Raw genomic sequence first — 16,298 nt, 5'->3', positions numbered from 1 at the left:
TGTTTCTTCTCATTTTTTGTGGATATTTTGGTGCTTTTGTCCCAAGAAGCTTTTTGATTGGGGTAAAGCCAAACTGGAGAAAATGGGATCCGTTCAGGTGGGAGTTAAGAGGTTAATGCAGTCGACCAGCACAGACTGTGTCAGACTGAACTTTAAGTAAAAGGCACTTGACGCATCCACACCAGGGTCTGTTCATTGATTTTGGTCATTAAAACTTCCATTGTATTGAAGAGAAAAACACACTGTAATGGCCTATCTCTTAATTTGCTCTCTGACTGAAGAGAACAAATAAAGAAGCTGAACATCATCTCCACAGTGCTCTTCTGTCTCTCTGTCTTCATTGCTATAATAGTCAGTCTGGATCTCTTCATAGAACAGAATGGTAAATCCATGAACAGTATTTCTTCGAGCTAGGCCATGTTGATATAATTCATGTTCACTCTCAGGACGTACTTTACTTTAGGCCTTGCTTTTGTTTAGTGCTTTCGGACACAGTGAAAGTGTTACACACTGAAAAGGACTGTTTCAAAATGGAGGAGCGCCACATTGTGACATCATCAGGTGGAGCAAAGCATCTTGAGTTCCTGAGAAGAAGGAGAGGGGCTGATTGTGCAGGATTCCTCGAACTTGCCTGAAATGGAATGACAGTAACATCATGTTGTTAAAACTGCACCTGACATGACTCTTGAGATGTTGAACTGTGGATTAAGATGTTGTGCAGCTGCATTAGGCTTTGTATCTATACGTGGATGTGTAGATTCATGATTTTGGAAGCACTGGCGCTCCTGCTTATGTGTAAATAATGTTACTTTCTCTCACTTTTCTCACCATTGTTTTCTATGGACCGGGATTCTGTGTCCTTAATAAATCTTGACTGAATGAATGAATTCTCTACTCCTGTATCTTTGGCTCGTATAACCTACATTTATTCAAAGAGTAGTTTCATTCAAGCCTAATTATTTTGGAATTACTACTCATTTCACTTCAGTGATGTTATCTTTGATGAAGACTGCCCAAGATGGACCTGAACTGAAGAGAGAAGGTGAAGAGAGAAGACTTTTTTTGACCCTGTAAATTCCAATCAGTTTAGGCCAATAGAAATGAATGTAGGATTTGATTTAGAAATCCTAAAGTTGAATTATATGTCATTATACTTTTGAATATGAGGAGACATTTTTGTTGAAGTTTTTTGCTTCTTTTAAAGCCCATTTTCTGTAGTGTCTTGGAGATCTTGTTTAGTTTGAAAACAAGATGTTTATTAGTGGACAAAATCTGTAAGCATTGAAATTTCGGCAAATAAATCAGGTTAGGGATTAGATCTATATATACATAAAAAATCCTCTTAAACCATTAACATATAAATACAAATGGATGATGTAATTAGGACATAAAGCAGGATATAAACATGAAAGGATTTGTGTACAATCTCACACTTTCATGCTTCGACATAAATGACAATAGATGGCAATAAAAAAGCAATACTGTTTGTCAATTCATAATAAAATCCTGTTCAAAGAGTGTTAGAAGAACAGTTGTGTCTAAAGTAAAGAAAAGGAAACAAATAAAAAGAAAGAAACAGTTCTGAACGAAACACTGCAACAAAACAAAGGGCTGCTTTGTGTTTACCATATAAGACCACAAGATGGCACTGTTGGCCCTCGTGCTGTTTTTGAGCTGAATATCGACATGTCATTTTAGGCCCAATCTGGAGACCTTTTGCATTCAACTGTAAGTGTAAGGCAGGGCTCAGCAAATCTGTCGATGTTTAAACGAAAATGTGTCCTCATACATATAATTCAACTTTAGGATTTGTAAATCAAAGGCTACATTGATTTTACAGGGTCAAAAAAAGTCTTCTCTTCAGTTCAGGTCCATCTTGGGCAGTCTTCATCAAAGATAACATTAGCTAACATTTATGAGCCAAAGTTTGCCGATATAAAGCAGCAGATATAGGAGTAGAGAATTCATTCAGTCAGTCAAGATTCATTAAGGACACAGAATCCTGGTCCATAGTATTAAAAGACAAAAGAAAATAATGGTTATAAAAGTAAGAAAAAGTTACATTATGCATTATTTACACATAAGCAGGAGCGCCAGTGCTTCCACATTCTTGAATTAAACCTGACCGAGCTTTTCTTTGGGCGGACCAAAGCTTGTGTAAAACAGTTTGACTGATTCAGGACTCCACATGTAAATGTATAGATACAACACAACACTTTCAGTGACATTCTCAAAGCGTCATGTCAGGTGCGCTGCAAACAAATTGTGAGTAAATCATCTAAGAAATGATTTTATTTTAGTTTTAACAAGGTCATGATTATGTTAGTGTCTTTCAATTTCAGGCAATTTCGAGGAATCCTGCACAATCAGCCCCTCTCCTTCTTCTCAGGAACTCAAAATGCTTTGCTCCACCTGATGATGTCACAATGTGGTGCTCCTCCATTTTGAAACAGTCCTTTTCAGCGTGTAACACTTTCACTGTGTCCGAGAGCACTAAACAAAAGCAAGGCCTAAATATAGCACAAAGTAAAGTATGTTCAGAAAGCAAAGCAGGATGAGAAGTTGCTGAAGAAGGGCGTCGTTTAGCCCAAAGGCGAACAATATATTTTTAGCCACGGTTAAAAAAGTCGTCATATTTAGGTTCACTATAGCCCTACATGCTCTGCGCTACTAGAACCACAGTGACCATGATGGCGATTATATCAACATGTCTTAGCTCAAACAAATACTGTTTATGGATTTACCATTCTGTTCTATGAAAGGACCCACACTGTGACTATTATAGCCATGAAGACAGAGAGGCAGAAGAGCACAGTGGAGATGATGTTCAGGGTCCGAGCGGTCGATGCGTAATTGTGGGCGCCTTCGATGTCCCCCAGCACCTTCCTGTCCCGCGCCTGGACAGAGGAAAGACAAAAATATTGTTTCATAAATCGGGATTCGGAAAGTTTACACCAACACCTCCTAATGCAGACCAAACACAGTGGAGATGATGTTCAGCTTCTTTGATTTGTTCTCTACAGTCAGAGAGCAAATTAAGAGATAGGCCATTACAGTGTGTTTTTCTTTTCAATACAATGGAAGTTTTAATGACCAAAATCAATGAACAGACCCTGGTGTGGATGCATCAAGTGCCTTTTACTTAAAGTTCAGTATGACACAGTCTGTGCTGGTCGACTGCATTAAACAATAGATTTGTTCCTTTATTGACAATTGTTTCTTACGCTGCAAAAAGTAATGAACTGGATTATCTTAATTGTCTCAATTTGAGCATTATAATCCAAATTTGAGTTGCTTTGACAAGCTATGATTTAGTTGAGCATTTGACATGGACTATTTCACTTGTTCTGAGATGTTTCTGACTCTGAATTCCAGGTCATTTTCTTTGCCACTGGGGTAAGAAAATTATAGGCGCCTATAGGCACAGACCATGTTTAACTGTAAATGAATAGGATTTGAATGCACTGTAAAAAAAAATCTGTTGTTTTTACAAAAAAACTTTGGCAGCTGTGGTTGCCAGAATTTTTTTGGAAAAAATACAGTAACATGTAAACAAGGTTAAGGAATGACCTGTATATTTAACATAATAAAACTGTTGACTGCTTTCTATTTTAGCAGTTTTTTTCTATATATTTACTGAAACCACCCCGTTATTAAAACAAGTTTTTTCAGTACAATTTACATGATGATTAATGTCAAACACGAGTAATGGTTAAGTTAATTGCTCGTAAACATTAGTTTCAAGTCCTTAAGTTTTTTAGTAATAGACTCCCGTTGTACATTTAACTGTATTTCTTGGTTTTTGTTTTGCAGTTTTTCTGTGTTGAAACTACAAAGAAATTTGATTTTTCAAATTTGATTGAATTTTAAAAGTAACAGTCTTGTGTGGTTAAACATCTAACTAAACATTACTGTTAATTAAACAGTGTTTTATCGTTTTTCAGTTTACATTTTTTTTCAGTCACCATTTTACCGAAATTTTTTGTAAATTTAATGGACATTTTTTACAGTGTGCAACATGAGATGTAATTTCAGATTTCAAGATTATATTTGAATGTACAAACCCTGCCAAGTCTCTATGTGAGCTTTATCTATCACAGTTTATCTGCTCATCTTTCTGAGAGCTTTCACATAAAACATGCTGCTTTTTAGAGTTCAAGTTACAGGGGCCAAATGGAAGCACAATATGGAAACAAAGGGAGCGACCAAATGAGATTTAGGTAGAAAATAAACTTTTCTTTCAAGTCATGTCATGACTTTAAGCCTGATCACACTGACCTTGACGGAGTGTATGAGGGCGGCCAGTCCCAGGCAGAAGGGGTTGTAGTAGAAGAAGCAGCAGAGTGACCAAATGAAGTGGTCTTTTGGCATCTCCCTGCGGACTTCCAGCATGGAGTACTGGAACTGTCCTGAGTTGGGACAGGACATGGTGCCCTCCTGTAATGGGACGTTGTCACAGTGGACGCTCATTTCGCAGTAGTGGTAGTAGTAGCTGTAGAAGTGTTCGGGGAGGTGAAAGAACTGAGAGAGTGAGCAGGAAGTTTCCCAACGTTTTTGTTTGCTCCCACAAAGATTTAGTTTCGTTTTACTGGGAAAGGGCTCGGCCTCAGCCCCCACTTGTGGTTTGGCAAATAGAAGAACCAGATCAAAAAAGAAACTGTTCATGCATGTTTATGATAAGAGATGGTTTTCTTACAGCGCTATACTCACTTTGTTCACGGGTAATTCACAAATCCTAAAGTTGAATTATTTGGATGACTGATACTTTTGAGTTGAAGGAGACATTTATTTTTCTTTTCTAAAGCCTATTTGTAGGTTCGTGTCCTCACTATCGATCTGTTGTCCTCATGTTTGAGTTCAAAAATCCTACTTTTCAGTGTCATGCAGCTGGTCACCGGGGTGCAATTTGGCTACTTTATACCTGTACTTGATTTAAATTATTTCAAAGTAACGTCTTACTTGAGTAAATGTTTTGGCTGCTCTACCCACCTCTGGTTGAATCTAAAAAAGTTCCCAGATTGGGCCTAAAATGAAAATTGTCGATATTCAGCACAAAGACAGCACGAGGGCCAACAGTGCCATCTTGTGGTCATATAAGGTAAACACACAGCAGCCCATTGTTTTGTTGCAGTGTTACGTTTAGAACTGTTTCTTTCTTTTCATTTGTTTCCTTTTCTTTACTTTAGACACAACTGTTCTTCTAACACTCTTTGAACAGGATATTATTATGAATTTACAAACAGTATTGCTTTTTTATTGTCATTTATGTTGAAGCATGAAAGTGTGAGATTATACACAAATCCTTTCATGTTTATATCCTGCTTTATGTCCTAATTACGTCATCCATTTGTATTTATACTTTAATGGTTACGTGACTTTACATATTAAGAGGATTTTTTTATATATAGATCTAATCCCTAACCTGATTTATTTGCCGAAATTTCAATGTTTACAGATTTTGTCCACTGATAAACATCTTGTTTTAAAACTAAACAAGATCTCCAAGACACTACGGAAAATAGGCTTTAAAAGAAACAGAAAACTTAAACTAAAATGTCTCCTCATATTCAAAAGTATAATGACATATAATTCAACTTTAGGATTTCTAAATCAAATCCTACATTCATTTCTATAGGCCTAAACTGATTGGAATTTACAGGGTCAAAAAAAAGTCTTCTCTCTTCACCTTCTCTCTTCAGTTCAGGTCCATCTTGGGCAGTCTTCATCAACATTACTCAATTGAAATAATAATTAGGCTTGAATAAAACTACTCTTTGAATAAATGTAGGTTATACGAGCCAAAGATACAGGAGTAGAGAATTCATTCATTCAGTCAAGATTTATTAAGGACACAGAATCCCGGTCCATAGAAAATAATGGTGAGAAAAGTGAGAGAAAGTAACATTATTTACACATAAGCAGGAGCGCCAGTGCTTCCAAAATCATGAATCTACACATCCACGTATAGATACAAAGCCTAATGCAGCTGCACAACATCTTATTCCACAGTTCAACATCTCAAGAGTCATGTTCGAGGAATCCTGCACAATCGGCCCCTCTCCTTCTTCTCAGGAACTCAAAATGCTTTGCTCCACCTGATGATGTCACAATGTGGCGCTCCTCCATTTTAAAACAGTCCTTTTCAGCGTGTAACACTTTCACTGTGACCGAAAGCACTAAACAAAAGCAAGGCCTAAATATAGCACAAAGTAAAGTACGTTCAGAAAGCAAAGCAGGGTGAGAAGTTACTGAAGAAGGGCATCGTTTAGCCCAAAGGCGAACAATATATTTTTAGCCACGGTTAAAAAAGTCGTCATTGCTATAGCTGTGACTATAGCCCTGCCGACCCATCCTCTGCGCTAAGCATACTACAACCACAGTGACGATGATGGCGATGACAACAGAGAGGCAGAAGAGCACAGTGGAGATGATGTTCAGGGTCCGAGCGGTCGATGCGTAATTGTGGGCGCCTTCGATGTCCCCCAGCACCTTCCTGTCCCGCGCCTGGACAGAGGAAAGACAAAAATATTGTTTCATAAATCGTGATTCGGAAAGTTTACACCAACACCTCCTAATGCAGACAAAACACAGTGGAGATGATGTTCAGCTTCTTTATTTGTTCTCTACAGTCAGAGAGCAAATTAAGAGATAGGCCATTACAGTGTGTTATTCTCTTCAATACAATGGAAGTTTTAATGACCAAAATCAATGAACAGACCCTGGTGTGGATGGGTCAAGTGCCTTTTACTGAAAGTTCAGTCTGACACAGTCTGTGCTGGTCGACTGCATTAACCTCTTAACTCCCACCTGAACGGATCCCATTTTCTCCAGTTTGGCTTTACCCTAATCAAAAAGCTTCTTGGGACAAAAGCACCAAAATAGCCACAAAAAATGAGAAGAAAACACGGATGTAAACGCAACAAAAATGTGACAAAAAGTGTCAAAAATTCAACAAAAAATAACAAAAATTCAACAAAAATGTGATAAAAATTCAACAAAAATGTGACAAAAATTAAACAAAAAAATGACAAAAAATGACAAAAATGTCACAAAAATTAAACAAAAATTAAACAAAAACATGACAAAAATTAAACAAAAATGTGATAAAAACTCAACAAAAAAGTGACACAAAAAAAAGTCACAAAAATGGAAAAAAAGAAAAAGAAAAAACATACAAAAGGTGACACAACACAGCAACAACGTGAAGAAAAAGATCAGTTTTGTGGGTCTTAGCTTTCAAATGAGGTGCTACACAGGCCTATATAACAGCCAAAGAGGACAGAATGCATTTGGTTTAGGCGGGTGTTAAGAGGTTAAACAATAGATTTGTTCCTTTATTAACAATTGTTTCTTACACTGCAAAAAGTAATGAACTACATTATTTTAGCATTATAAACCAAATTTGGGTTGTTTGATTTAGTTGAGTATTTGACATTGACTTCTTGTTCTGAGATGTTTCTGACTCTGAATTTCAGGTCATTTTCTTTAACACTGGGGTAAGAAAATTGGTCTCATCCCTTTGGCAGTTTCACTTTCTTATGTGAAACCACTCAAAGATACATTTCCTCAATTCACGTCATTTAAGCCATTGCTTGATATTTACTGATCGTAGTGTTTATTAACTTTTACTGTTAGTCTGTTAGTCATTGTAATTTCCAAACTGTGTAAGGACGTGTGTCATCTCCATGGAATGTGGATTTAGGGGGGGCTGTTCCGAGTGGATCTTTTTTTTTTTTTCATCTCCTCATGGAAAGTCGAAAACCAAATATAGGCATATAAAGAAAACTAAAAGGTTGAAATCTCAAATGTACTGATCACCATGTTTTCTCGACCTATAGGCACATACCATGTTTAACTGTACATGAATAGGATTTGAATGCAACATGAGATGTAATTTCAGATTTCAAGATTATATTTGAATGTACAAACCCTGCTCTGTATGTGAGCTTCTTCTATCACAGTTTATCTGCTCATCTTTCTGAGAGCTTTCACATAAAAAACATTCACCCACACACATGCTGCTTTTTACAGTTCAACTTACAGGGGCCACATGGAAGCACAATATGGAAACAAAGGGAGCGACCAAATGAGATTTAGGTAGAAAATAAACTTTTCTTTCAAATCATGTCATGACTTTAAGCCTGATCACACAGCACTGACCTTGACGGAGTGTATGAGGGCGGCCAGTCCCAGGCAGAAGGGGTTGTAGTAGAAGAAGCAGCAGAGTGACCAAATGAAGTGGTCTTTTGGCATCTCCCTGCGGACTTCCAGCATGGAGTACTGGAACTGTCCTGAGTTGGGATAGGACATGGTGCCCTCCTGTAATGGGACGTTGTCACAGTGGACGCTCATTTCGCAGTAGTGGTAGTAGTAGCTGTAGAAGTGTTCGTGGAGGTGAAAGAACTGAGAGAGTGAGCAGGAAGTTTCCCAACGTTTTTGTTTGCTCCAACAGAGATTTAGTTTCGTTTTACTGGGAAAGGGCTCAGGCTCAGCCCCCACTTGTGGTTTGGCAAATAGAGGAACCAGATAAAAAAATAAACTGTTCCTGCGTGTTTATGATAAGAGATGGTTTTCTTACAGCGCTATACTCACTCACTTTGTTCACGGGTAATTTACAAAACCTAAAGTTGAATTATTTGGATGACTGGTACTTTTGAGTTGAAGGAGACATTTTAGTTTAAAGTTGAGCTTAAATTTTCTTTTCTAAAGCCTATTTATAGGTTTGTGTCCTCACTATCGATCCGTTGTCCTCATGTTTGAGCTCAAAAGTCCTACTTTTCAGTGTCATGCAGCTGGTCACCCGAAAACCATGGCAACCACAATTTTGGCAGCTTTTAATCCTGGAAGTGTGCCACTATGTCGATCATTTAGATTGGCTAATCCAGTTATTATCATGCATAGCAGCCTCCAACTTGAATTGCCCTTAAGGAAATGTTGGCCTAAACATAATGTCATTTCCTGTATTTATTTTTCTGGTGCACTTTAACATCTGGAAGAGTCGAGCCAACATTAGTACATTGGCCGACCCTGCTGTACACAGTTGTATACAGAGGCGGATAGTTACATTTAATAATACATAAGTAATTGAGTAACTTTTTGAAGAAAATGTAGTTGTTACAATCATTCAGTACTTTTTACTTCTGCTTCTTCTACTAATAAAGTGTCTTTACTCTTAAATGAATAAAAAGTTTAAAACTGCTAGCCTGCCTGAGTAAATTTTAAAGTTACAAAAGCTGTGAGTTGTGACACAAAATAAATTTGTGTTTCAAACCCCCTTTTCTTCAGAAATATGTACGTATATTTTTATGGTGTTTTCAGAAACATATCAAGTTTTGTTTATACTTGTACTTGATTTAAATTATTTCAAAGTGGCGTCTTACTGGAGTAAATGTTTTGGCTGCTCTACCCACCTCTGGTTGAATCTAAAAAAGTTCCCAGATTGTGCTTAAAATGAAATTGTCGCTATTCAGCTCAAAGACAGTACGAGGGCCAACAGTGCCATCTTGTGGTCATATAAGGTAAACACACATCAGCCCATTGTTTTGTGGCAGTGTTTCGTTCAGAACTGTTTCTTTCTTTTTATTTGTTTACATTTCTCTACAAAAGTAACATTTGTTATTCTTTGTGAACAAGTTTATCTGTTTTGTAGAAAAATATAAAAGCTTACGGCACCTGGTATTCCCAGGCGGTCTCCCATCCAAGTACTAACCAGGCCCGACCCTGCTTAGCTTCCGAGATCGGACGAGATCGGGCGTGTTCAGAGTGGTGTGGCCGTAAACGAAGGACTGACCCGAGAAATATGGTTTTATATGTAATTTCGCAGTATGTTGTCTACTTCAATCATTATGTAATATTTGCAACAAGTCCCAGTCTCAATATTTGTTATAAGGGAGAGGGAGCAGCTTAAGTGTATGTTTCAGAGTGGTGTGATGGTAAACGAGTGAACATGATACAAGAATTGTATTTATTTGTAATATGTGTTTATTGAAAATGTACAAACGAAGAGAAGCGTCTCGCTATGGAAATAAGCGCCACAGTTTGAGAAACATACACTTCAGCTGCTCTCTCCAATTTATGACCAATCTGTTGCGTATTCAATAGTTTAAATGTACTACATACTGCAAAATTACATATAAAACTATATTTCACGTGTCCGTCCTTCGTTTACGGCCACACCACTCTGAACACGCCCGATCTCGTCCGATCTCGGAAGCTAAGCAGGGTCGGGCCTGGTTAGTACTTGGATGGGAGACCGCCTGGGAATACCAGGTGCCGTAAGCTTTTACTGCGTCCACGTTAAAAAAAACAAAACCCTTTTAACAAAGAAAAAAAGAACAGAAAAAGGAAAAACTATTGGATTTGATGTTAGTGTTAAGCTGCAAATGAATTGTTCACATTTATTGCTCAAAACGTTTCTTACACCATGTTTCAACCTGACCAGCAGATGGCACTGTCGGCTTTTACAACTGATTATGCGCGCGCAGGGATCACAGACTGTAAATAAATAAATAAAAAACATTATTCGGGCAGTACTCAGTTACAGCAACTTTTTTAAGAAACAGTGCTTCTTGGAATAAATTTATCATACGGTACGTTTTACTTCTACTTGAGTAAAATTATATTGAAGTATCTGTACTCTTACTTGAGTAAAAATAATTGTTATTTTCTCCACTGTGAGTAAATATGTAAGCGGCCAATGCTTAATCTTGATCTATAAAAGAGATGCAGTTCATCTCATGCACCTTGTTCTTTATAATTATTTTGTGTTTCTTTATTATCTGACATTTTCTTGGCACTTTCTGTGGAAAAATCACAATTTCCAAATGAGTTTATGTTTTATTTCACACAATTTATGGCGTCATTGGAAATAAATCAGACTTTTTTCGCTCAGACAATTACTCAGTTACTCACAGTGCTTTTCTACACATGATTATGACCATACGGTTAAAAAACACCATTCTGATATCTAAAGCAGGCACCGAACCCCCCCCCCCAAAAAAAAAAAAACAGGCTGTGATGCCGTTAGTCCAGGGACAACATTAACAGAAGTGATTTTGTTGTTTCAGCTCAAGTCAAATGATTTGTTTTTCCCATTTTTTTCAATCGGTTTGCCCCATGTCACCCAATCTTTTAAATTTCCTGTTTTTTCCCATTTTTTTTTTCTTGTTTTCACAATTGTTTTTCCTTCTGACTAATTTTCCCAAATTAATTCCCTATTTTTGCTCCGTTTTTTCCCCAAAACAATTTTTACAAGATTTTCCCTTATTTTTTATCCACATTTCCCTCCAAATTATTCCCCCCTTTTCCCACATTTCCTGTCAGTGGAGATGAACTATTGTAAATGTGCAGATCTTCCACACATTATTGTTCTGTTTTCTGGTTCCAGACGACACCTATTTGAGGATAGATATCAGATAAAGCATCGTTCAGATATTGACCCAGCCCTATACATGACCTAGCTGGGTGTTTTGTTTAGAATTTTTTGAAAGACTTGACTGTATTTTGCACATTTGTAGAGAAACAGGCATTTGACCTCAGATATTATCCTCAAAATCATTCAAATAATCCTGAGGGCCAGAGCTTCTATGTTGGAGGCCCGGATTTGGCCCTCATGCCTGACGTTGCCTACCCCGGTATAGGCTGTAGGAGGGAAAAAAAGATTTCAGTTTCAAATACCTGGAACATATCAGCCCTTGATCACTTGTACAAACACTAAACAATGAAAGCCCAGCCCTTTCAGGATAAATGAAACTAAACACCTGTGGGGCATATAAATAGAACGTTTCCTGTATCTCTCATACCTGCAGCAGAGGCACAAGATACTCTTACTACAACTGCGACTACACTCACCACGACTACAGCAGAATGAGCGCCCGGCCGGACAATGTCCTATTACCGAGCGGGAACCTGTATCCGAACGTGGGACAGTTCCAGTACGCAAGCCTGGAGGTCCACCGGGAGATGCCCAAGGACCACTTCGTTTGGTCGCTGCTCTGCTTCGTCTACTACAACCCCTGCTGCCTGGGACTGGCCGCACTCATACACTCCGTCAAGGTCAGTACTGCTCAAATAAAGGATTCTAATCTATTTATGACTTTGAGATTTAAAGGGATATTTCAGGATATTTGACATAGGGCCTCATTTCCTTGTTATCCAGAGTGTTGCTGATTTCTGCAGATTTTTTTTGTTTTTTGTAATTCATGCAGTTTTTATATTTGAAGAGTTTCGTGGCGCTAGGCTAATGCAAGGCTAGCACATTTCTATGGTATCAGCTAGCCTGCATTAAAAACAGTCTGACCCGCTCCACAGTCAGACTCCGCCAGATTAACCATATGTCTGTGTTGTTAGAATCATTTTTGGAATATAACTGACCTTGCATCACATAAATGATCGCATTTTGAGGGACTATTTTCTAGCAGATCCCTCCGCCGCTGCGTAGCTTATACAACCACGAAGCTGATGCTGCTCAAATATAAGTTCTTTTAAATGCAAAATGGTTAGAATTATTCTATCAACACTGACATTTATGTGGTTAGTCTGGCGTTATAAGGGATTTGCCTCAGGTGCACTGTGGAGCGGGTCAGACTGTCTTTAATGCAGGCTAGCTGATACCATAGAAATGCACTAGCCTAGCACTAGCCTAGCGCCACGTAACTCTTCAAATATAAAAAAAATACATCTCCAGAAATCAGCAACACTCTGGATGACTAGGAAATGAGGCCCTATGTAAAAAATCCTGAAATATCCCTTTAACCTATTAACCCCCACCTGAACTGAGCACATTTTATCCAGTTTGGCTTTACCCGAATCTAAAAGCTTCTTGGAAAAAGCATAAAAATGAGAAGAAAACAAGGATGAAAATGCAACCAAAAAAGTGACATAAATGTAACGAAAAGGCAGCAAAAAAGCGAGATAAATACACAAAAAAGAGACAACACAGAGACGAAAACTCTTCAATAATGTGACAACAACCCAACAAAAAGAGTTATGATCTGCTAGGTCATAGCTTTCAAATGAAACGTTGCACTTGCCTATGTGCAAGCTCCATTTTCGATTTGGGTAAAGCCAAACTGGAGAGCTCAGTTATGGGGTTAACATTTGAGCACATCGGCACACTGAATGATGCCGACAAACAGGTTCAGCAGGTTTTCAGAATCTCGTTCTTCTTGCTGACCTATTTCAAAAGGTTTTGTGTGGTTTATCTGTTTGTTCCAGCACAAGTACTTAACTAAATGTAACTACAAGCCTTTATATCTATTTACACCTACACGCCCCAGCCTGGAATTAGAAGATGCCAGCTTTAGGATCCCTGAACAATACTGTTTTCAGCCCACAGCACAAAGCTAATTTTGCATAAGGCAAGGCAAGTTTATTTGTAGAGCACAATTCATACAAAAGGTCATTCAAAGTGCGTCACAGTTGCAAGAAACAGAAAAAATCAATAAAACATCAACACAAAAATAAATTAATGACAGCATTTGTGCACGGGTTAAAAGAAGCCTGGATTTGAACATTGTCAGAGTTGAAGTCTGTCTCACGTCCTCATGAAGACTGTTCCAGATTTTAGCTGCGTGAAACTGAAACGCAGCCTCACCGTGTTTAGTCTGTACTCTGGAAACCACCAGGAGACCCCTCCCTGAAGAACCTGCTCCACCATGAAGAGACTTGCACCAAGCAGAGCTGTTTTAAATTCTATTCTCTGATTGTAGGGTTCAGAGAAAACAGAAATATCCACAATCCACATTTCAAAACAAAAGAAAGCAAATGTGTGAAGTTTCCCCTACCACTAAAAAACATGTACAATAGATTTTCCTCTGGGGCCCGGACTCCCCGGCAAAAGGGATCCTCTTAATCCCCACCTTAACCAAGCATTTTCTCTACAAAACTCATCTAAACGGATAATTTTCCTCGCTATTTTTAATGCACTTTTGTCAGATTTTTATTGCTTTTAGTCAGTTTTTTGTTACTCAATGGTGGCTTTTTTTGTTGCACTTTCATCACTTTTTTGGGTCACTTTTTTGTTGCTCTTTTAATGCATTTTTTGTCACTTTATCATCACCTTTTTGCCACCTTATTGTCACTCTTTTGTTGAATTTTCATCCTCCTTTTTGTCTCATTTTCATCTCATTTTTGTCCCCATTTTGGCAATTTTTTCAAGAAGCTTTTAGATTTGGTCAAACTGGAGAAATTGCTCTCGGTTCAGGTGGGACTTTCCTGGTTCAAAATGTCATATACAAGTATATGCAAAATAAATAGAACAAAACTACATCTTCTTATTGACAGTATGATGAGAAGTGAATATAAGCACATTTAATTTAAAGGGACTATACGGAGTTTAAAATGTTTAAGTTAAGTCTTTTCATCCCCCTACATGTTCACCACAACTGCCTCTAAAATCCTGCACTTTCCCTCAAAAAGCTGTTACTTCAGGTCCGAATTGCCTTCATGCACGAGCTTAATATAGAAAGTGCAGTTACACGCATGACCAGAGGTGGCAGTAGTGAGCACAAAATGGCCAACTTGCATCTAGCCCCTTTAAAATGGTTGAAACTGTAGTCTTTTCTATTGTATTAGAAGGAAATTTGGGGGGATCTATGCACTATAGGCTCTGATCTAGCGTATTACCATACCACATAGCACTCACATATAGATACTCTTTATGGACTTACTTTTTTCATCAAATCTCCAAACAGCTTTAATAGCTGCACGTGGCTCTTGTGAGAGTGGCTCCCCACCCATTTTTTGTTTAATCTCTACAATGTTTCAGTACCAGATTTTTTGGGTGCCAATGGTGGCTAACATATCTTTCTATGGTAGGTATTATGCAGTAACTTTGTTGTTTTATCTTTCCTCTGCCCAGGCGCGGGACAGGAAGGTGCTGGGGGACATAGAAGCTGCCCACAATTACGCATCGACCGCTCGGACCCTGAACATCATCTCCACTGTGCTCTTCTGTCTCAGTGTCGTCATCGCGATTATAGTCGCTGCGGTTCTGTCGAATCGAATTGCACATATGATTCATTATTGAGAGCTATGGGGAAAACGTGCTACTTAATGATATCTGCTGAAAACGTTAACCTGGTTTGCTTTTTGAATGCTGTTACTTTTACCTAAATGTACTTCTTAATCATGTAGCATTCTTGATTTGTTGTTATTTCATGATGCAAAAGGAAAACAGATAAAGCAACTAAAGACTACAAAACGTCAAGCTGTTATCAATTATAGGCTATCACTTAATAAACTGTAATAGAAGAACATTAACCAAGAACAACTGGACTTTTCTACATTAAACATCTGGCCGGCTATTTAGGTTACATTAATGATAATTTATTCATAAACTTATCTGATCTTTTTTTTTATTATGCTATTTTAGGTGATCAAATCATAGTTTCTGTCCCAGTCTCGATTAGTTGACATTAGTATTAGCATGTTGCAGCTAGCTTTAGCATACTGTTGCTAGCCGCGGGATATTGCGCGACGATCAAAAATGCGTTTGCAGAGGTTAAAACTAACTTAACGATTGAATTCCCCAGGTTCTACCCTTCCAGCACGCCTATATTCACTTAGGTTTTTTCGGTGAAAGTTGTGTTTTAAAGCAGTGAGAGACAAAACTGGTAACGATTCCGTATCAGATATTTGTAGCCGATACCCAATATTGTATTTTTTCTAGTATCGGCTCGAATATCCAATACCAGTATCGGATCTGTGCAGTCCCGAGTTTGTGGTGACTAAATGTGGCCGATCAATGATTCTCTGCTGCAACAAGGACTAAATGTAATGTAAATGTATTCATGCCTTTCAGTCATGTGACTTCTTATTATACAACTTTGTTGTTATGGTGGCCATTTTGAATACCGAAGTAGCATTATCTAGTACTACCACATGTAACAATATCTCTAATATGAAAATGAAAGATAACTGATTGGCAGTGACATTTTTATGTACTCGTAATCATTGCTCGAGAAGATAACAGTAAAAACACGGCCCCAGAGACGCACGTTTATGTGAAGAAACCAGTGAGTCAGTATTTAAGATGTTAGCATTCTACCGGTTAGCATTTAGCTTCAACAGCTCAGCTCCGACCTCTCCGAGAGAAAGCCCTGAACCAGTCTCCAAACCTTTGCTGCAACTTGTGACAGAGCTCAGATCTGAGCTGTTCTCCAGTGTTCATAGATGTGAGCCACACATGTGTTTATCATGTTGAAGCCATTGGCAGTTGATTGAATCAACTGTTAATGGTTAACAGTTGCTAACTGGTAGCATGCTAATGTCTTGAGCAGCTTAAACACTGACTCAGA

General features: G+C 38.1%; 3 protein-coding genes across 3 annotated transcripts; 1 reads left to right on the top strand and 2 right to left on the bottom strand.

The window, feature by feature from the left end:
• Positions 1–2,753: 2,753 nt before the first annotated feature.
• Positions 2,754–4,508, bottom strand: LOC306971924 (dispanin subfamily A member 2b-like; the record flags this gene model as incomplete). The annotated part of the gene is made up of 2 exons (XM_079568363.1): positions 4,279–4,508; positions 2,754–2,897 (listed from the first exon to the last, which is right to left on the bottom strand). Exons 1-2 carry the CDS (start codon positions 4,468–4,470, stop codon positions 2,754–2,756), a joined length of 336 nt encoding a protein of 111 aa, XP_079424489.1. The 5' UTR covers positions 4,471–4,508.
• Positions 4,509–5,897: 1,389 nt separating this feature from the next.
• Positions 5,898–8,394, bottom strand: LOC306971030 (dispanin subfamily A member 2b-like). The gene is made up of 2 exons (XM_079567157.1): positions 8,161–8,394; positions 5,898–6,504 (listed from the first exon to the last, which is right to left on the bottom strand). Exons 1-2 carry the CDS (start codon positions 8,350–8,352, stop codon positions 6,292–6,294), a joined length of 405 nt encoding a protein of 134 aa, XP_079423283.1. The 5' UTR covers positions 8,353–8,394; the 3' UTR covers positions 5,898–6,291.
• A 2,622-nt stretch (positions 8,395–11,016) lies between these two features.
• On the top strand, positions 11,017–15,061 carry LOC306971923 (dispanin subfamily A member 2b-like; the record flags this gene model as incomplete). The annotated part of the gene is made up of 3 exons (XM_079568362.1): positions 11,017–11,021; positions 11,808–12,054; positions 14,861–15,061. The coding sequence occupies 3 exons, from the start codon at positions 11,017–11,019 to the stop codon at positions 15,026–15,028; spliced, it is 420 nt and encodes a 139-aa protein (XP_079424488.1). The 3' UTR covers positions 15,029–15,061.
• Positions 15,062–16,298: the final 1,237 nt, after the last annotated feature.

The sequence above is a fragment of the Gobius niger genome (genome assembly GCF_951799975.1).
Source record: "Gobius niger genome assembly, chromosome: 12".
In the NCBI taxonomy this organism is placed as follows: Eukaryota; Metazoa; Chordata; class Actinopteri; order Gobiiformes; family Gobiidae; genus Gobius; species Gobius niger.
The sequence above is the reverse complement of the archived record's forward strand: the minus strand, read 5'-3'. Positions and strand labels throughout refer to the sequence as shown.